The 21,361-nt window shown below is 37.3% G+C and overlaps 1 protein-coding gene across 9 annotated transcripts in view; it reads left to right on the plus strand.

The window, feature by feature from the left end:
- LOC126869185 (dystrophin, isoforms A/C/F/G/H) overlaps positions 1-21,361 on the plus strand; it is a 439,586-nt gene that overhangs the window by 13,869 nt on the left and 404,356 nt on the right. For 6 of the 9 annotated variants that reach the window (XM_050625398.1, XM_050625397.1, XM_050625396.1 and 3 more), the window contains 18 exons: positions 15-2,984; positions 3,060-3,212; positions 3,615-3,776; positions 4,066-4,368; positions 4,446-4,589; positions 4,699-4,869; positions 4,960-5,142; positions 5,208-5,324; positions 5,400-5,519; positions 6,430-7,833; positions 8,030-8,254; positions 8,457-8,972; positions 9,041-9,678; positions 10,075-10,222; positions 10,629-10,742; positions 10,848-11,024; positions 11,101-11,208; positions 11,579-11,690. In XM_050625398.1, coding sequence (XP_050481355.1) covers positions 15-2,984; positions 3,060-3,212; positions 3,615-3,776; positions 4,066-4,368; positions 4,446-4,589; positions 4,699-4,869; positions 4,960-5,142; positions 5,208-5,324; positions 5,400-5,519; positions 6,430-7,833; positions 8,030-8,254; positions 8,457-8,972; positions 9,041-9,678; positions 10,075-10,222; positions 10,629-10,742; positions 10,848-11,024; positions 11,101-11,208; positions 11,579-11,690 — 7,765 coding nt within the window. The remainder of the gene's footprint in view (positions 1-14; positions 2,985-3,059; positions 3,213-3,614; positions 3,777-4,065; positions 4,369-4,445; positions 4,590-4,698; positions 4,870-4,959; positions 5,143-5,207; positions 5,325-5,399; positions 5,520-6,429; positions 7,834-8,029; positions 8,255-8,456; positions 8,973-9,040; positions 9,679-10,074; positions 10,223-10,628; positions 10,743-10,847; positions 11,025-11,100; positions 11,209-11,578; positions 11,691-21,361) is intronic. The other 3 variants (XM_050625393.1, XM_050625400.1, XM_050625401.1) reach the window with 3 other exon arrangements.

Raw genomic sequence — 21,361 nt, forward strand, 5'->3', positions numbered from 1 at the left:
TGTATCTTTTTAAGAATGTTTCTTTGCAGAATACTCTATCTTTCACAAACTTTGGAACGCCAACCTCGCGGCCGATGAGTCTCGCAACGAACGTGTCTGTAGAACTTGGCGGTTATCAAGTTGCTCTCGAGGAAGTTTTGACCTGGCTCTTGGAGGCGGAAGATAAATTAAATCACGCTCCAGAACCTGGATCTAGTTTAGAAGTATTGAAGCAACAATTTCACGAACACGAGACATTTTTGGTGGAATTGTCCGGACATCAGGATGGAGTCGGTGCTGTATTGGAGGAAGGTGCGAGATTATTAGCAGAAGGTGGTTTACACAAGGACGAGGAGCACGAAGTTCGAGTTCAAATGTCGTTATTAAATTCTCGATGGGAAGGGCTCCGAATGCGAGCGATGGAAAGGCAAACTAAAATTCACGAGGTTCTTATGCAAATGCAACAAGGCCAGTTAGATGCATTGCGGCAGTGGTTAACGAGGACTGAAGATAGGATATCGCTAATGGCAACGATCGAACTAAATCAATCCGCTTTGGATGATCAACTAAAACTGTTAAACGAACTAGAACAAGATATTGCAGCGCAACAGGGAATCGTCGATGGTATGAGAAACATGGTAGTTGTCGTGGATGAAGAAAACTCTGAAGCAGTTTACGCGCAAATGGAAGATCAGTTATCTGCTCTCGGAGAGCGATGGACTCACATTTGTCAATGGAAAGAAGAAAGGAGGCAACGTTTGCAAGCTTTTTCTTCGCTTTGGCAAAATGTTAATGACGATTACAAAAGATTAGTATCATGGTTGAGCGAAACTGAGATCACGTTAAAACAAATGGAAGCAAATCCAGCGTCCGAGATTGGTGAAGTGTTGGAAAGAATTAAAAAATTACAAATTTTGAAAATGGATATGGATGCAAATCAAAGGAAGTTAACGTCTTTGCAAGAATCCGTTCAAGAACTGGAGGGACAAAGTACTTCGCCAGAGTGTATTAACATATTAGAAAAGATCGAAAATTTGCAAGATCGCTGGGAAGCGGTGGGGCAGATAATGGAAGTACAGACGCAGAGGATAACAAATTCCGGATTTGAGTTTGATCTAAAGACTGAGAGGGAAACATCGATGATTACAGGTAACGAATGGATGTCTGAAACAGTAACAAGTATCGCTTATAAGGAAGAAATTACTGCAGCTTCCACACCTCACAGTGATTCGAAGAAACGTCGTATAGATAGTACAACTAGGCACGAATTTGAATCTGCGTTACATAATCTGTATAAATGGCTCGATTATGTTGATTTAGAAATTGGACGATCGGAGGGAGTATTTGACGAATTGAGCATCGAAGAGAAAAAAGTCGTTTACAATGATACAATAGCTGATATAGAGGCACATAAAGATGACTATAACAGAGTTTTAGACTTAGGGAAACAGCTTCTCGAGGAACTAAGAGATGCAAATGAATCGGTCGAGGCAGAGGAAACAAAAATCAAAGACATACAGAATTGTTGGATGGCAACTAACAATCGGCTTGAAGAAATAAAAACTCGTATAGAATATTTAGAAGAAGTGAAAAAATTCCGAACGGAATTGGCTAGTTTAAATTTAATGTTAGATAGCTATACTAAATGGTTTGATTCGAATAAAGGAAACAATCAAGTAGAACCGTTCAGGGTAAAATTGAAGTCAATGAAATCTCACGAGGAACGCATTAAAAAATTGTTAGAAAAAATCAAAGAATTGTCGGAAAATCAAATTGGTAGTAATGAAACTGTTAATTTAAATGCTGATATACAAACTTTTGTTCGTAATTGGGACAAATTGTACAAAATATTGTCCGAAAGGTTAACCGAATTAAATGATGCTGTTGATAAAACACCACCAAAGAAATATACGGATGCAGTTGCTAATCTTACTTCTTTTATTAATAATGTGGAGAGTACATTATTGTCAGAGCATATAGTGATGTCAGATGATAAGACAATGGCAGAACAATTACAAAAATTCAATAATTTACAAAATTCTCTGAATGAGCATCAAGAAAATTTTAATTATGTAAATAGTGTTGGACACGAGCTAATAATGAAAACCAGTGGAGATTCTCAGGGACAAAGGCTTAAAGATGCATTACAAGATCTTATCACCAAATGGAGTGATATACCCATAATATTAGAAGAACGGCAACAAAACTTATTGAGAGATATAGAGACTTTAAAGGTATTTAATAACGAGCTCTTGGATCTTCAAAGTTGGCTTGAAAAATCAAATCAGTATCTAGAAGAATTATCGAAAGATAATGTGTCAAATAATATCGAATGTATGGAATTTAAATTAAAGCAAATTCAATCTTTTTGTGAGGATATAAATCAAACAAAACCTCGAATAGAAAAACTTCAAATCTCTACAAACAGATTACTTGAAAATTCTGAACCAAAATTTGCGAATGTGTTAAACAATAAGCTGGAAGTTGTATCACATAAGTGGAATGCTATTGTTGACGGTGCTAAAAGTTTAAATGATAAATATGAGGATACATTGAAAAAGAATGATGAAATAATAAATGGGATAGAAGATTTTACAAAGTGGTTGTCGACCTTAGAAAAGGAAATACCAGTTGAAACTAAAATAACATCTTCGGTTGAACTGTTTCAAGTTCGTGGCCGATATCAGTCATTAAAAGAAAAAATAGATAAACGAGTAGAAGAATTTCGAAATCTTAACGAGATGGGTAATGATAAATTGTTAAGTTCCGAAGGATCTTCGGTACAAGAACTTGGTAGACGATTTACGTTTTTAAATGCTCGCTGGACAGATGTTACAGATCGTATTTATGAACGATACAGACATTTACAAAATGCCAGCCACGAATATGGTGAATTCCGTGCTTTAGTTGCGCAAGAAAGTGATTGGTTGGATAAATTGGATAAACGATTGAAGAGATCGACAGAAAGTGCTGCAGATGCTGAAGAAATATCAGAGGAACTTGATGTAAGTTTACACGTTATAGTACCATGCAAATTTTTATGGTTTGTACGAAAAGTAATGAATTCTTGTTTTAAAAAGGATTTAGAGAATTACATACGAAATCATCCAGAAATAAGGCTTGAAAAGATACAAGAAATTGGTAAACAGTTGATTGAAAGTAATATCATGACGCAGTCCATTCAAGCAGATGTAGAAAGCTTAACAAGTCGTTGGGAGAGCCTAAATAATCAGGTACGTCACTGTTATATGTAATGTCATAATGCTTGAATTATTGATTCTGTTCATAACAAAAAGTTGTATTTATTTTTAACTGCATGCATCATTGCCAAGGAAAACTTAAGTACTTATCTTAGACATATCTATTTAAAGATGTTAGTTTTTTATTCTGCTTTGAAAGATTACTCTTGCTTGTATGAATTATGAAGCTTTTTACTTATATGTTTGAAATCATAATGCTGTACAAAAAAAATATGTTATTCAGGTGAATTTTTTAAAATTTCCCCATATTTTTAAGTTGATAAATTTTTATATATTTATAATTGTTTAAGTTTGGTAAATACATTTAAACAATAGTTTATTCAACAAAGTTGTTTAATTAAGTTATACAGAAAATTAGAATTATATTTTGAGTAGGCAGGGCAGCGAGCAAAGCTGCTGGAAGGATCAGTGAAGCAAGCGCAACAATCAGAAGGACGTATTCTTGCCCTTCAGCACTCCCTAACGCAAATAGATTCTGTACTAACTGCACGTCTTGACTGCGACCTTACTGCTGATGATTTGCCTCATGATTATCAGGTCTGTTAGTGAAACTTTTTCTTACCATTTACTAAGCGTATGTTTGAAAGTTCCTGCAAATGTATAAAAAATGTGTAAACATAATATGTGTACTAAATTCATCTTTTTTCTTATATTAATAAACATTGTACATAAAGCATTGCTTCAAGGAAGCATGATAAAAATGTTATCTATGTATTTTGTAAAAATATATATTAATTAGAGTGTAATGTATAAACAAAGAACTAGACTTAGAGTAAGATCTAAATTTTGTGATGATAGTTATACGAGTCAGGTATATATATTTTAGAAATTAATGGAAGAAATGGAGCATCAGCGTTCGACGCTTCAAGAAATGGCATTACAAATCGAATCATACAAAGCTTCTGGAAAGCAAGAAGCTGCATTTAGACTGCAAGAACAACTGACTCTTATTGAACAAAAATTCTCAGAAGTTCAAAAGAAATTCCAACGTTTCCGATGTCCAACGAATTTAGAACCGAGATTATCCAGAGCTCTGCGAGAACTCAGAGGAATAGAAGAAGCAACTTGTTTATTAGAATTATCATCAGAAGATCCAGAAGCTATTGAAGGTCAACTTAAACATTGTCTGGTAATTAATTATATACTTCGCAAATTTTATTTTTCATAGATGTTCCAGTTGTGAAAAATCTGATTTTTCATTTATAGCGCTTTTATCAAACATTAAGTGAAATTAAAAGTGAGATAGAAAATATTATTCTAACTGGTAGAAAATTAGTTGAAGAAAAAAGTGTCACTGAACCAGAAAAATTTTCTCGGCGTATTGATATGTTAAAAGAATTGTACAACAAGGTAATACATATTTAATATCAATGTATATTTTTGGTAATACCGCTTTCTGTGTACAATCGTCCCGTTTATACATTATATTTGTTATTATATTTATATTTCATTATTACAGTTGGGTTTGCATATAACTGAATCGAAAGCATGTTTAGAAACTGCTTTGGATTTATCACGTGATATGTATAAAAATATGTCTTATATTAATATGTCCATAGATAGTATTAACAAAGAATTAGATACTCAAAAAAATATGCCTGATCTTCCAGTTAATGCAATATATGTACGAGTAAGTGCATAAATACATAAGTAAATTTAGATTCCATGATTTTTAATAATCTTTATATGAAAACAAATGATTATGAAATTGTTTAAATAGGAAACTCTGACAGAAGTAATACCACGATTAAATGTTGTGAAAGACAAGTTGCTAAATTCCCAGGAAGAATTTTCGAAACTTTGTGACCCAATGTATTTAGAGCAATTTAAAGAAAAGTTATCAGACGTTGTTACAAGATTAGCATATACAGAAAAAAGATTAAGACTATGTAATGCTTCAGAGGTAAATCCATCATATATAAAGAAATTGGTGTAATAAATGAGATGAACAAATTTTTGTACTTTTAGGAAGAGCCTAATGTTGATGAAATAACGGCTTGGCTGTTGCAAGTAGAGGAAAAGCTAAATAAATTGGATGGTGTGCCAGTTGATCAGTTAACGGAAAATCATTTTGAACAATGCAAAGTAATCAATATTTTAAGATTGCGCTACATGAAATGGGATTTTACTTTATGTATTTATTCAATGATTAATTTTCAGGTTGTACAAAGTGAAATGATCGAGGCAAAACCAAAAATCAATCAACTTCAACGTTATACCTATTATCCGAAAGTTTCAGATGTCTGCAAGAAGTGGGAGGATATATCTAATAGAATACAGGTATGTGTATTTATATATGTACATATTTTCGTAAAATAAATTTATTCATATCATTCATTGCTTGTTTCCTCATGGCTTGTATTGCTTCTTCTTTATCTTAACATCTGGTATATGTAATGCTTGTGCTTTATAGTACCATTACGTATATCTCATTAAGACAAATTTTCAATATATATATATATATTTTTATATATATATATATATATGTATTAAGAGTATGATTATATCATTTCTATAAACTAATGTTTCAATTCCACTAAAAATGATAATTGATGTAATACGTCAATCTTTCACATTTGAGGTTTTAAAGTTTTATTAATAAAGCTTTCTTTTTCTGACTATTTTTTCGTGAATTCTTTTGCTTCGCATTTATTTTTTAGTTCACTAAAGCATATAATGAGTTTTTTAAAGATTTATGTGTAAATCAATTATATGTATTTCTACCTCTTAAGTTTGATTGTTAATACTATGTACATGTTTAACACATTATTGTACAAATATTATATATAAGTTATATTGGTACATATTCGTGAATGTTATGGAGCTGTCCAAGAGGTGTCTCTATCTATGTAAATAATACTGCCATTAATAATAAAAAGCAGACATAGACTTTGGTGGATGGAAAATACTTGTCATTGATCAGTTATTTATGATATTGTCTCTCCCCTTGTATAGAATTTTATATGGAAGTCTGAATATGATTTGTAAAAGCAACGAATAAGGAATGAACAGAAATGTGTTCCATATTTTTATACTGGTGATGGATACACGCAAAGAAAAAGCTTTGTTTGCACAATGAAATGCATTGTCACTTTCATTTTGGCCATGCTTGATATTGTCACACTATTAACAATGCTCTTTCAATTAACGCCTGTCCATGAATTTTCTGTTACCTATCATATTTTCACAGGAATGGATCCACAAAATCACAGACAATTTATTAATAAAAAGTAAGGTGGGAGAAACTAAGGGGAGAGACAATTATGGACGCACTAAATTGTCTAAACAGCCGGATCAAACTTCGGTGCAACTAACTAAAAAAGAAAATAAATTGATAGATGAAAATGAGGAGGTATATGGTATAGGATATCTTAATCCTGCATTTGATGAAAGTCAATGTAATGTTATACATACACCTGAAAGTTCACCAGTTGATATCGTTCATCGAAGTCGGAAATCTTCCGTAAAATCTGAGAAAGTAAAAGCTAAAGTCGTAGATGTTAGTAGGACTGTTAGACGAAAATTAGATATGAGTTCTGTACCCGATGTTGTTCAAACTTCTCAGCCACAAGTCGTTCATATAGATGACGATCCACCTTCTTCATCCCCTGATACAGATGTGTATATGACCGATGAAGAATTCTTTTTGTCTAAAAATAGCACATTGTTTTCCCAAGTTTCTTCTAATACACTGATTACAACAGATTCAAAACCGTTCGACTATAACACACAGATGAATCCCTTCCGTATCGTTGAAGTGAGAGAAATGGAAATAATAAAATCAGTTGCATCTCCCGAAGATCACGTAATATTACCAAGTGCGAATGTCAGTGTAGGATTAATGCCACAAGTTGTTGAAAGAGTAGAGATTATTGAAGACACAGAAACAGAACCAGAGTCAGTAGATACTGATACAGAAGATAAAGAATCTAGGGTAAAAATATGTAGTGCAGTTAGTAGTGGAAATCAAACTGTTAATAAGAAAAGAGAACTTATTCCTATTTTAAAAAAGAAAAGAACAGTAGACCCATATTCGGCAAAAAGCATTAAAAAATTAACTCTTAAATTAGATGTTGAGGATGACGCATCGGATAATCAAATTTCGAATCGCAAGTTAATAAAAAGTCCGCAATTTTCGTGTAAAGTAAATAGATTTGAAAAAAATTCCATGTGGAAAGATACGGATAGCATAGCTGAATACCTTATACTTGAAGATAATGAAATGAACGCAAAGTTAAACTCAAAATGTACCGCTGATCTTTCTGTCACGTCAGAGATCAGTCCTAGAAAAGGCAGGGAAGAGCACAGTAATGGCAAAGAATTGACATCGAAAAAAGATACAGATTTTTCAAAATCACGTAATACTACCAATCATAATGTTGATGAAAAAAACACGAAATTATCGTTATTCAGACGTACTAGAAGTATTTCAAAAGACGATACGTTAGAAGATTGTGAAAGCTTCTATGGAAGCGATAAAGAAACAGATGATGTTTTAATTTTTTCCGATGACACGGAAATTGATGTTGGAAGTTCCAGCTCAGATGGAGAAGATCTAAATTTAGGAGAGCATGTTGAGCACCTCTTGGGCAAGGTAATTCTAATAACACATATCTTGCCATTGTAAGATCTACCTTGTATATGTTATGTATTATTAATAATATAATTCGTGCATAATAATTGCAATTATAATTTTAATATTTGGTAGATACATAATAATAGGTGAAGGCTAACATAATACGAAGGAGTTTAATACTTTATAAAATTTCTTATAATTTTGTTACATATAGATACAGGCTGAAAAATTATCACAGGAAATACAACAGAAAGCAGAAGTAAAATTTTCTAGTGAGAAGAGGTCTTTCAAAGTTTCAACTAGTTTATCCAGAACCGGCTTGGAGAAAAGTATTTTGGAATTTGAACAAGCTGCACAACGGATGTTACATAGGATGGATGTCATGTTGATGAGCATTGGTGGCATTACTAATGAAAAAGATCCAACTAAGCGACTGGAGGTTTGTATAGTGTTACTCTAAAAATCTGAAATTACATTATATCAGGTACAACCCGCGATTTTGTGTACCCGAAGCTGGAATTGAGTCGGAACGGATTGAGATCCCTATCCTAGAACCGGAGAAAAATTTCTGATTTAACCCGATATTTCCGTAATTTCAGGTATATATATATTCCTAATCCTAATACATGTGCGTATTTCAGGTACTAAAAGCAGAAGTTAGTACTCTTGCACCAGATGCAGCAGCGTTGATTAGTAAAGGCGATGGTCTAGTCATGACAGTGCACATATCCGATCCTGTTAGGGCTGAGAAGATAAAAAATGAACATCAAGATAAATTAAGAAGTAAATGGCATCAAGTTATGTCCGAAATAGAAACGAGACGCACACAAGCGCAACGAGCAGAGGAACTATTACGACAGTATAATAACATAGTAGCAGAGTTTGAAGACTGGTTCCGTGATGTGCCATTGAAACTTGAACAAGTAAATAACTACGAGGGCCAGTTAGAATCGTTTACTATAGAATTTGATGCTAAACAAGAACAAATTAAAAAATTGAACGACTTGGCTGTTGAATTGAAAAGATTAAATATTGGATATTCTGAAACTATACGATATAGTATCAATAGTAGATGGCAAGAAGTTAGTTCACAATTTAAAAGATTTAGTGGTAGCAAGGATAAGGACAAGCATGTGACAGACAAGAAAGTTGAAGTGGTATGTTTATACATCTTATTTTCGATTGGGTTAAGGAGTCTTGTTTATATTGGTATTATGTTCTCTAGGATTTAGGAGGAGTTGATATGCAAGAATTTACTGCAAGAGTCAATAAGATCAGAGAGGCTGTCGTAACTGTGACAAGATCTCTAAATTCTATACCGTTGAACGGCGATGATTACGAAATGTTTTCGAGTCAAGAAGATTGTCTGAAAAAAATCAGTAATGCATTAAATATTCTAAAACCGAGTATTGAAGAGATCAACACTGTTTTCGAAAATGTTGCTTCGCAATTGAGAAGAGAGCAAGCCGAACAAATTAGACGTTTGAGTGATAAATTACGGGACGAATGGATAAATGTCAACCAAAGTTACGTGGAAAGATATAATCGTTGGAATAAATGTCACGAAAAGTGGAAAGAAATTTGCAACACATGTCGAACGTTTTCCGACTGGATGGATAAAACGGAAGAGTCATTAAAAAAATTAAATTCTCTCGGTCAGAATAAAATATCAAAAACGAAGATATTTGAATTGGAGCAAGAGATCTCTAGAATGCAACGAACCATGAATAATATTAATGTTTCAAGTGCTAGTATTTTAAGTCGTGCTAGAATTGAAGATATAGTGGAACTAAGAGAAACGATTGAAACGATAAAGCGGCGTTGGCAAAATATTGTAACAGACATAAATACACGAAAAGAAAAGTATGTAAAAATGTCAATAATAATCTATATTGTTTTATCAAATAGATTGTTCATAATGTTTATGAGTTTCATGTGTTAATACACGAAATAGCAATTCAAAGTTTTTGGTATGTATGTAGTATTGAAGGCAAAGCTTTTTCTCTTACTGAGCTATTTCAGTTGTGATTTGCCTTTGGTGCTGTAGTGATCAACTCAGAATAACCTCTATGTAAATTAAGAAGCATGAATTAACTAGAATTTAAATTGTATTGTACTTACGTTTTTTTTTGTATATCGATGTTTTATACATTTTAATTTTTGAAAACATCTTTTTTAAAAATTAGACCACTGTTACTTGTATATGAATAGTTTTTATACTTTTAGAATTGTATTTAATAATTATATACTTTTTTGAAGGAGTTTTGCTATGGAAAAAAAAGTGAACAACGAAGGCAGAATCTTAGAAAGCGCTCATAACATTTTAGAACAAATTAATTCTTTATTGGTGTCAGCAGCAAATCCTTCAGATGAGACCTCTTTATCAATAAGATTGTCACTAATTAAGGTAAGTTTATTTAAAATAATTAAAAGTTTTCATAAAGATGAACTGTTAATATTCGTGGCACTGTAATTATTTAACATGTTCTTAAAACATATTAGTTTATAATTTCATTGTGCAGTTTTGTGTAAAGGCTGAATTATTTATTATTTTTATAAACGGTTTAAATAAATTTTTATTATCGAATATCTGATCATAGAATATGTATCTTGAAGTAGTAGCCGTTTTAACGTTATCAAATAAATTGAAACTGAACCTAATAATATCTTCTATACCATGACTGCACAATCTACAGTGTGCCAAGACATAAATAGCAATGATCTGTGTCGCTCCTTTTACTATTAGATTAATATTCTTTACATACAATAGATTTTATAAAAAATGTTAATTTAAAATAATTACTAATCTTTAGGCCAGGCAAGAGGAACTTTTCTCCCGTAAGAGAGCATTACAGAATTTAATAAATCAAAACGGTATTCCTTCGGGAGAAGATGAATGTAATAAATTACTTGCAGATATGGATAAGGTATCGTATTAAATTTATTTGAAATACATTAAATCGAAATATTATGTGTCGTAAAATTGTAAACGATTATAATTTAAGTAATTTACTTAAAAATTAATTTTCTAGGCTAACACAAGCCTTTCCAGTCACCGTGAATATGTCGAAAATAAACTTGCATCTCTTAAAAAATATATTTGTACCTTGGATAATGTTATGACGTGGGTTATGGAAACCAGAACGAGAATTAATATATCCCGAGAATTATCCCAACAAGAACGAGCCGAAATTATTAATAACGTTATGGTAAGTGTGAAAGTATGTATTTAATGCAATGCAATATTTTATGCAGAAAATAAATTAAGAACATTTTATATTGTAGACTAAGGTCGAAGACCGAGAAATGGAAGTAAAAGATGTATTAGAGAATTATACTAATTTAGAAAAAGAATGCGAGTCTGCGAAACAGCCTATTTCTGTAGAATTACAAGTAAGTAGAATAATTTATATTATAGTAAATTTAATATAATTTTCTTCAAAAAGAATAAATTGTAATAAATTTTCACTCACCAAATTGTTTGTCTGCTTCAAAATTCGTATTATATCTGCATAAAAGATTTGCTATTTAAATATTTGAATATTTCGTTACGACGAAGTACCAACTATGTAAAAAGTAATTGTTACTATGTTCATACTTTTAATTCTGTAGAACAATTGAAGTTTAAAAGATGGCGTTCTGACAAATCAGTTTTCGAACTAACGGTCTGGCGTGCGGGCAGACCGTGCGTTAATAATTTTTATTTTCAGCTTTGTGTTCTGTTTCGTGTTCAGTTTTGTTCTACCACTTGTGTCTTTAATAGGAGAAGTTGAAAAAGCTAAGAGAAGATTGGCAGTTTGTAAAGAACAATGGAGAATCATCGAGTCATGAGGTCAAAACTACAGTGGCAGCTGGACCGGCGTCACAAGGAATCGGTGAGTCTTTTACATTTAGATCGTTAAAACGAAGAAATTATCTTATAAATGTAATTTTTCCGACGATATCGGCGTAAATACAATGTTTTTAACGACTAGTATTAGCTAATGTCGATGTTAATTGCATGATTCGTCATATCGTATCGCGCTTCATATTCTATGCGCGGGAAAGGAGTTCAATTTGAATTTGATGTTATCTAGTTTTAGCGTTTGCCGTAAGGTGGAGTATTATTCGATACAATAGAATCAGACTTGGTACATCGAATATGAAATATGTTTGTTAATTCTCAACCACTATTTAATTCAACATTTTTATTTCGACCGTATTTAAACATCTTTACAATTTACTTGTCTAAAATAAGCATGTATCTACTTTTTCCTAGCCTCTAAGTGTTTGAAACTAAAGCAGATGTAGAACATCTTTTAAATGTAACGTTCTTTCAAATTTAAATTTTAGATATGGAATGTTATTAGTTAAACGGTATATCCGAAGTGCATCTCGCAAACACGTAACAGGTTTCTTTATGTCGGCAATTTGTAGAGAAAGTAGTCGCGTGCAGTTGGCCTTTAAAAATTCAATAGCAATGAAAGCCGTTCTAACTCTTGCTAACAGTGTGCCTTTGCGACTGTTGGAGGATTTTCCGAGGAAGCTGGCAACTGAACAATAAATAGTACGTTTAGTCGGTCCGGTAAGCGTGGCCACATATCACTTCCACTCCATCCCGTACAACGATATATATCCGCCACGTTAAGTGCAGTCTTTTCACCGAGTAGCGGGACTGCCTTTTTTTTACTTTCGTCCCTCGATCGATGTATGCATTCAGAATCGTCAACGGCGATAAATTACGCCGTGTCGTCGTCCTTTTAATCGGGGACTCTAACGATTCGTGCTCGAATCCTTTGACAGAAAACGAATCGACGCAATAAACCTGTACGATTTTAAAGTCGCGCCATGTTTCTCGTTTATACTTTAACGAATAAATAATCACAAAAATTCCAACTCGATCCGTACTTAGGCATTGATCGTTCGATCTAATCGTCGTTTTAATTGTCGCTATATGCGTCTTTGAAGGAAACCGTGTTATCGTTAACAAAAGTACTGGAAAAGTATATTTAGGAAAATGAAACAACGTTAAAGGTATATCGCAGAGAACATTACGTAAAGTACATTTTCATTTTAAGATAAAAAGAAGGAAAAAGAAACGAGTACATAATCCGCAAACAGTACTGAGAAATGTTGCTAGTAGTGTCGTCTTTTAATTAGAGGCCGATTTCCAAACGAGATTGTGAGATTTGGGCCGAGTTAATGCACGTTAGAATCGTTAAAACTTCTCGTTGTTACTAAAAGGCTTTAAGCCCTCGTCGGGTACGGGACCATTAACCAGCTGAATTAAAATTTTACAGCAGTGCGCATGATTCAGATTCGCGTTGAATTTAATCGCGGCGGGTTCAGGAAGGAAGAACGCGAGATTGTTGATCCAAAAGCGGAGAGCTTAACGGAAAGGTCGACGGTTTGTAGTATAAGCGCGATCGTCGGGCCGCATAATGAGCGGATAAGCCGCCTAATGTAGTCGTGGTAGAACACCACCAGGCTGAAGATAGCTGAGGCTTCGTTATTCTCTGTTCTTCTTCGTTCTCTGTTTCCAACGCTTCCTTCCTCCATTGTCTTTCGCCTCTGTCAGACCTTTCGGTGTTACATCCAGATGAAATCAAGCTCGTTTGACTAAAGTTTGGGGGCCTACAAAAGGATTAAGCTGGCGCTTTTGATCCATGTTCTGGAATAATATTATTTTTATTATTCTCTTTTATATCCTGTGTCCCTCGCTAATCGTTTTAGTATCTTTTCCATTCTGTCGCCATCGGGAATGTTCGAGTTCGATGTAAATGGAAATTCATACGGTTCATAGTCGTTGGGAGTTGGGAGTTCATTGATTTGATACGTAAGAGAGGATAAGCGAGTTCTTCTTGTGCCCGATCGATTAGGAAAAAAATCTAGGCGGTCTCTTTTTATGTTTCCCTAAGGAATGCAGAGAAGGGATACGTTCGTGCTGCCTTTCCCTTATCGAATCACTCCCAGAGGTTCGCCTCTTATCGTGATCAAATGCGTAACATTAGTCGACCGAGTCTCTGGTTTGTTACGATTACTCTGTTCTTATAGAACAGAGTAAAGTAGTCTCTTGAATAATTTTTTAGAAGAAATAAGACAAGGGGAGTGGAATATAGTAAGAAAATAATATGCGTGACAACATCTAACAAATTCAGCAATGTATTAGCGAATATCGATGCAGCCAAAAATGCTAGAAATTTAAGGATCCGTCGTTAATCGATAAACATTCGGATGTTCGTTAATTCGTGCGTCAGTGAGTAACCGAGCGAGTCGTAGTACGTCATGTAGTACGTAGTAGACGCAAACAGTACATGAGAAAATAAAGCTGATTAACCGAATGAGCTTTTGGTAGCTTTTGCGCGACATAATATTTAGCAGTCTCGCGACGTGAAAACGGATTGTAGGTTGATTCGGGCTGACGCGATTAGCGGGATATATTGCGAGCCGTGATCACGTTAACGGTGAATTACGCCGATCCCAGAAAAGCTGCTCTCGACTAGCCTAGCGCGTGTACGTCGACGAAGAGGAACGGATGTTCACCTGAACAAACTCGTTCCTCGTTAGCGAGAGAGCTCATTAAGACTTTCATGTTCCTGTGGTCACGTTTTTTGCCTAGAGTAGCAACATGGATCGAAAAGGGTAAAAAAAGAGAAGAAACGCACGAAACTTTCGCCCTATAGAACGCCTTTTAGCATCCGTCGTTAACGCGAGAGATGTTTAATCTTTTGTTCCTCTTGTTCTTTTACTTGTTTATTACGGTGGAAACGTAAATTCGCCGAATATATGGATTTCCTAGCGCATTAGAAGTTAAACGTTTCGTTCGTATCGCACACGATAATTTACGATTAACGCAAATATAAAATATCGTACGGCGAAAGTTGTAGACATAGATCATCGCGCGACGATATTTCTCTCTTTATATACGCGATAGCGAATCGAACTCGGACAATTCGTAGGATCGTGTTTCTGTTGTACGCGGCGCGTTAGTGGCGGCAATAAAAAATACAGATAAAATTTTCCAGCGCGACCGTGGACACGTACGGATGAGAAATATCGGATGTTGTACCGTTGTGCTGACACAGGGATTGTACTGTATGACGCTGTGCTAATTGCAGCAGGCTGTTGTACGAGAGACAGCTTTTTATGCGGCGACTGGTAATGACATCCGCCCTGTGCAGCTGACCCTCTATTATTTCTCACCGGTGCTGCTTTCCTATCGAACAAAATCCTCTTGGCAGGAGAACGCGCGTATTTATCTTGCCCCGAATTTCGAATTTCGCATATCAAAGCGCGCATTCAGCCCTTTTCATCATAAATGCCGTCACCGCCGTCCCACTCCACCTCTACTCTCTGCCAATAATTCCTTCAAACTCTCCGCCGAATAATGAATCTCGAGATGAAAATCGCTTTTCAACGTGCACCGAATTATAGCGTTCTTTGTGCCGCGCGATTATTCCATGGAATTTGCTTTCGCGCAAATTCGCCACTGCCAGAGTGTCTTTCGGCCGCGAGCAGAACACGCTTTATTTTTTCGATAATTCAAAGATTTCTAACGCTGACCGAATATAATCAAAGGATCGTGGAGGCTTGGAGCGTTTGAAGGAAAAGACAAGAGCGATGTTTCGAAAATTTCTCAGCCAATCTTCCTCCAACTTGGAGACTAAATTTTTCGTTCGATTTCAATCAATATAAGCAACGTGTTCGAAGAAAGTAAAGTAGACGAGGGAAGTTCGCAGGGATTTACGTGGAAAATAAGAAGAAGGGCACTTCTCCGGGATCTAATAAGAGTCAGCTTAGCCGTGAAATTTTATTGTACTACGAAAAAGCTTCCAACGCTGATGGGGTGGTTTCGTCGTGCCATACGTTACTGGCACGCATGAATGCTCGTAGGATAGGTCTGTGGGTGGTGCGTAATATAGGACAGTGGTGGTGTATATAATCCCACTGGGTACATAGGTTGTAGAGAACGAATGACGAGGGGTGGACGGATGAGTGAAATAATGGTTTTTTGGGGCCTGCGTTAGACGCTGAAATATGTAACTCGATGGTGACCACGCATTACCGGCAATGAGATTTTGTATTAAAGGCTAATGTGGCAATTGTTATTTAAATTTTCGTTTCGAAGTTGTTTTTTTTTTTCGGTATCGATTCGCTGCATTAACTCTCATTCACTCACGTACTCGCCGGTCTCATACGAGAATTTCGTGAAATATCTGGCAAAAGGTAGATATTTCGGTTAAAATTTTTTCGTCGTTTCCACAAACGCGCCGTATGCGAACAGCATTTTATTGTTCTTGCATTCGCGATTTTCATTCCGCGGTCTCAAAGGTAAGATGATTCGATCGAACGTATAGATATACAAATACGTTCCTTGTCTAGGTCTAGACGAAGCGAATAAATTCATTCAACCGACTGAGATACGTCGGTCTGAGAAGAGCTTTGCATTCCTCTTATATCCGTTTCCATTCTGCTCGCCAGATACGTTCGACTTCGCATTCGAGCAAGAAACTTCACTCGCAAAACGAACGCGCGCGTTCATCCAAACCGTTCTAACGTTACTTGCTAACATCTTACTTGTGCGAAAAACTTGTATATATATCAAGTTGCTGGCAGTGGTTAATATGTTTTATAAATTCATTCGTATATAAAAATATAATTTGATTTACAAAGCTACGTATATAGATAGTAATCTACGAACGTATATACCATATACAGTAAAGCGGAATCTACTTGGAATTTAATCTTCCATAAAAAATAATCGAATAAAAAGACCAACAAGTGTAACAGAGCATAAATTACGTAGAGCCATATTACGAAGTTAATCGAAGGCGACGTCCTGTCTTCGCGTGGCTTCATTGCGTCCCAAGAATTCCTAAGAATACGTTGTTGCTAGTGACGATTATCGCTTTAGTTGTCATTCGTACTCGATAGTCGATATTTTTTATTTCATAGCTTTATCGTTTTCTTGGCGTGTCTAAGTGCCCCGATGTGGCAAATTTCTTCGATCGTTCGACCCGTGAGACCTTTCAGGGACGATCGAACGATCGTGCTCCGCGTCATCACAGTTTTATTTGTATGAAAGTAGCTGGCTATGTACTCGGTCGTCTCCGAGGCGACCGTCAGGTTCTTGTGCTCGAGGTTCCTCGTTAACGAGATCAAACGCTTGGCGTACAGGTGGATGATGGAGACTCCTCGAGTATCAGTACCTGTTAATTTGTCCTCGAATTGGAAAAGGGTTCTCTTTCAACCGATCGAGTGATTCACGTTCTCGAGGATACTGGAAGAACTGGACGAGAGGCACCCGGGCTTTCTTCAGCAGCTTCCTGAACAAGTCAGGCAGCGAGGTAGCTGTAGTCTCGCGGAATATTCTCTTGTTCATGAATTTGCCATCCTTCACTTCTCGATACACCGTGTCCTCCGACGAAACGTGAGACGCGTACGGATCCGGATAATCCTCGAAGAACGCTCCGCAAGCGGTCGGCTAAAAGTATGGAAGGACAGTTACTTTCGCGCTTTCCTTCATCGACTGAAATTTTAAACTATGCTACGTAAAATATTCTTGTCGCGAACGTCAAGGATCTACTTATCGTTTTACCGTGAATGTCTATGCAATTGCATATTTCAATTCCAGCGTGATCTAAGTAAAGATTTATCAGACATCGATAACGAACACTAACTTTAAATTTTATAAAATGGAAGTGGAAGAAACGGTAATAGAATACTTCATAGGTTCCAAGAAATTTCCAAAACATTCCAAGAAATAGCGACGAAAGTGGATCGTCCAAATTCTCTTCTCTAACAACTATGTGAAAAGACACCTTTCTACAACGTAAATTGATCGAACAAAATTGCAAACGAAACATACAAAATACGATTAAGTTGTCCGAAGTGTTTTGCCCCTCGTTGCTTTTTATCTCGACTTCTCGGTCAAATTTTTTGCTTGTTTTCTGTTTTCCCTATTTTCTAACCTTTCTCGCGACGAAGAGCACGCGCGGATCTATAGAGTTACTGACGCTTAGCCGTTCATTCATACGCCACACCGAACTCCCACCACCCGGTTATTCTTTCGCCCTCTCTTATCGCAATTCATTAGTGAATCGTCAAGAGCTTCACAAACAGCGAACGTAGACCCTCATTAACGTAATTTCAATGATAATAACGCTTCCACGATTTTAAATGCGTTTATCGTTGTGTTTGCCCCGGACAATGATCGTGACTCCGTGCGCGGAATTACGTGCAAATGCGATATACTTCGTCCCACTTCACAGGAATTCTGGTCATAACATTCTAAGGTTAGGTATAACAATTTCACAATTGCCCCATATATTATTATCTTCTTTTAATCGACGCTTCATACATGATTTTCTTTATTCGTTTAAAGCCATTCCCGACCATTTTTCCATCTTACCTGCGATTTTAATTCCAATTCGGCATCGTCGACTCTTCGTAAAATCTATTTTCTGTTACGAAAAATGTTCACGCCGAACGTACGCGTCGACGCTTCTCGTTTGTTCGAAACTCGAACATCCCTTTCTTCTTCGTCTTTCCTGCCACGTTCCTTCGCAAGTTCCGCGTCCGATTTCTTCGAAAAATCATCCGAGTCCGATGTCCAACTCCGAGAAAGTGCGGATCGTGTCCCAACGGGGATGATCCTCGCGTTAAGTCGAGTATTTTCGGGTCGGAATTAGTGCAACGAGATAGGAGTGGCGATTGCATCGTGCGGATCCGTTAGAGAGCTGTAACAATTAGCGGCGCCGACGGAGAAGAAGGACGGTTGGTTTCTCCAGTTTCGTCCTGGTCGAAGCTGTCTAAGCCGTGTTCATTACTGTACCGACGATCGGGCTGCTCGACGATGAAGAGGGCGGGAGAGGGCGATAGAGGGGCGACAGGGGCACACGGACAGAGTTAGGGGTGGTTTAAGCGAGCGTAGCCACGGCGGTCAGGCTTGTAATCTGACGGTGGTAGGTCGTTCGGTTGGTCGGGGTAAAACGGTCCATTAAGACCGGGTAGCAGTTAGTGGTCATGCTATAGGAAGCAGCCAGCTTACCAATGCCAGCCGTGGTTCATCCCCGTAAGGGCCGTTAACCGGGGTCAGCCCTGGGGCTGATTTCACCTTCGCGGAACTTGAATTTCGTTTGACCGCGTCCCGTTTTCCCTTGTTTTCCGCAAACAGAACGATGCATCATGCTGCCCTTCCGTTCTATCCGTGATCAATTGTAACTCATTCTCCGCGTCTCCAAGGGATGTATTTGTCTTCCGTGAACTGGAACGATCGGAGGGTTCCCGGTGTTATCTTTGACCAGCGTGCAATGGAATGCCAGATATCGTTGGTCGGGTCAAGTTTGTTTGTTCTTATTTGGAAAAAATCATTAATCTACGACTTTCGTAGATGGTGCGAATTATTACTTTTCGCGTCGTTTAAAGTCACGCGTTTTTAGGATCGTTGTACGTAAAATTGTATACAACACGAAAGATTAAATCGGTTAAACGTTAGTTTCGTAAAGTGTATCCAATATGGGAATCACGTAGCAACGTTTATAAGCGCTGGTCCATAGAAGGTTATACTCGAATAATTGATACAACGCCACGAGGAATTTTAACACTGACGTCTGTAATATCAAAACGTATTCGAAAGAGTCGATATATTGTGATAGGTCCGGTTCCTGACAAACCCTACAGTTAGACCTTGTCTAGCGATAAACCAGACTTATTGATCGTATTATTGGACCGATTAACGAAACACGTAGACTAGTTAACACTTTCACGCGCGGTTCTTACACGTGTACGCGTACCCAGGAAAGTTTAGCCGCGGTGTAACTTGAGCGCGAGCTGGGCATCAAGTTGACGATGTTATCGGTATGGTACGTGCTCGAGCAAATTACCGTGCACGTATATGTGTTTCGTACACACCGTGTCTAGTGTGTCTACGGTCTTGCGTACGGATATCCGAGCCGCGCGTGGAGGACGGGTAAGCAGAAGTTACCAATGCAGAGGGACGAGCCCCCTTAAACGCGCGCCGACTCCGGGGGTGGTTTTGCCTTTACGAACCAAAGTTTGATTACTGTTTTCACTGTGGGACTGCCGCGCAAGTGTAATACGACGTCCAAACCCGATACATTCTCGAGTCGTTACTTCGTCGATGTTAGAATTCGCGTGGTTCTTGCTTAACTTTCTCGTCGAGCTCGGTCTGTACGTGAAATAATTCGCGGCGTGTAAGGCTTCGTTTTATCGGCCCTTCGTAGGTATTCATTCGCGTACCCGCCAGGGGAATTTTCTTCGAAAGAAATCACTTTCGGTCGTAGTTGGTACGTCCTTTTACGACTCTGATAGTAGTCTTTCGTCCGTCTCTTTGAAAACGTAGCGCTGAAAGGGAAGAAAGGAAAGAGAGGGAAGATCGGAAGGGAAAGGAGAGAAAGTCGTTGAGGGACTGATAGTTGGATTTGTCAAGCGTACGAGGCTTTCTTGCAAGTCTATGGTTTAGACAGCGAAGGTTGGAGAACGCGATTGTACGAATGAAACGATTGGCTCGAGAACATCTCCACGATAAATCGAGAGTAGACTCAACGCGAAAGTTTCGCCAACGGTAATTTTATTACGTGTAAGTTCGTAAACCTGGGAATATCGTAGCATACAGACGCTTAGTATACGTACAGTATATACTTAGTATACGGACAACGATAATTTTATTACGCGTAAGTTCGTAAGATCTGGGAATATACCGATATACAGAGAATTTGAAACATACTCGCGCAAGCGTTTCTCCGTGACGAAGGTCCACCATGATAGTCGACGTCGTTACACGGACGATGACTTTTTCATAGCGGCGTTTAAAGGACGTATAACGCGTCATCCTGGTGGTGTTCCTCGATTTCCTTCCACCCATCGAAGCAGAAGTAGAAGACACCGTGGTGGACGTAGCGTTCGAGTCGTTAAATCGTCGCAGCAATTTAATAATGTCACGATGCTAACTTTGGACTTAGGAACAGACTGATCTTTGACGCTCGTTAAGGTGGCGTTCGTAATAACTTTTATAGCTTCCGGTGGACGTTAATGTCGTTATAACGCGAAGACACAACTAGCTCTAGCTTCGTCGTTTCGTGTCCGAGCAACGCGAGCTTGAATTGATCACGACGTCCGATCGCGAGTCCTCGCCTCGCCATTTTATCGAGGAATGCGTTCACGATCCTCGAGAATTGGGTTCGTTTAATCTTTCGCTGAAATTTATTTCCTCTCGATCCTCTCTGGTCGCATAGTTTCCTTTTCGTATCCAAACCTTGGGACGTAATTAATTCGCTACGCTCGTGTCCGTCTACGGAACTTTGCGCGGCAAGTTTCTCGAGGGGATGGAAAAGGATATTTCCCGAAGAGCATCGGGTTAGAGGGAAACTTTGATTTGACTTGCACGCGACCACTTTCGCACGAGTCTACGGTTAAGCTAGGACCTGTTTCGTCATCGAACAGGTAGCGATTGCACGAAATTAGAATTCTTGTCTGCGGTCGAGGTCGGCGCTCCAACTTCTCTTTGAAAGTACGTAATTATTCGGCATGATCGTGGCCAACTTCC

This window comes from Bombus huntii, chromosome 9 (genome assembly GCF_024542735.1).
Source record: "Bombus huntii isolate Logan2020A chromosome 9, iyBomHunt1.1, whole genome shotgun sequence".
Lineage (NCBI taxonomy): Eukaryota > Metazoa > Arthropoda > Insecta > Hymenoptera > Apidae > Bombus > Bombus huntii.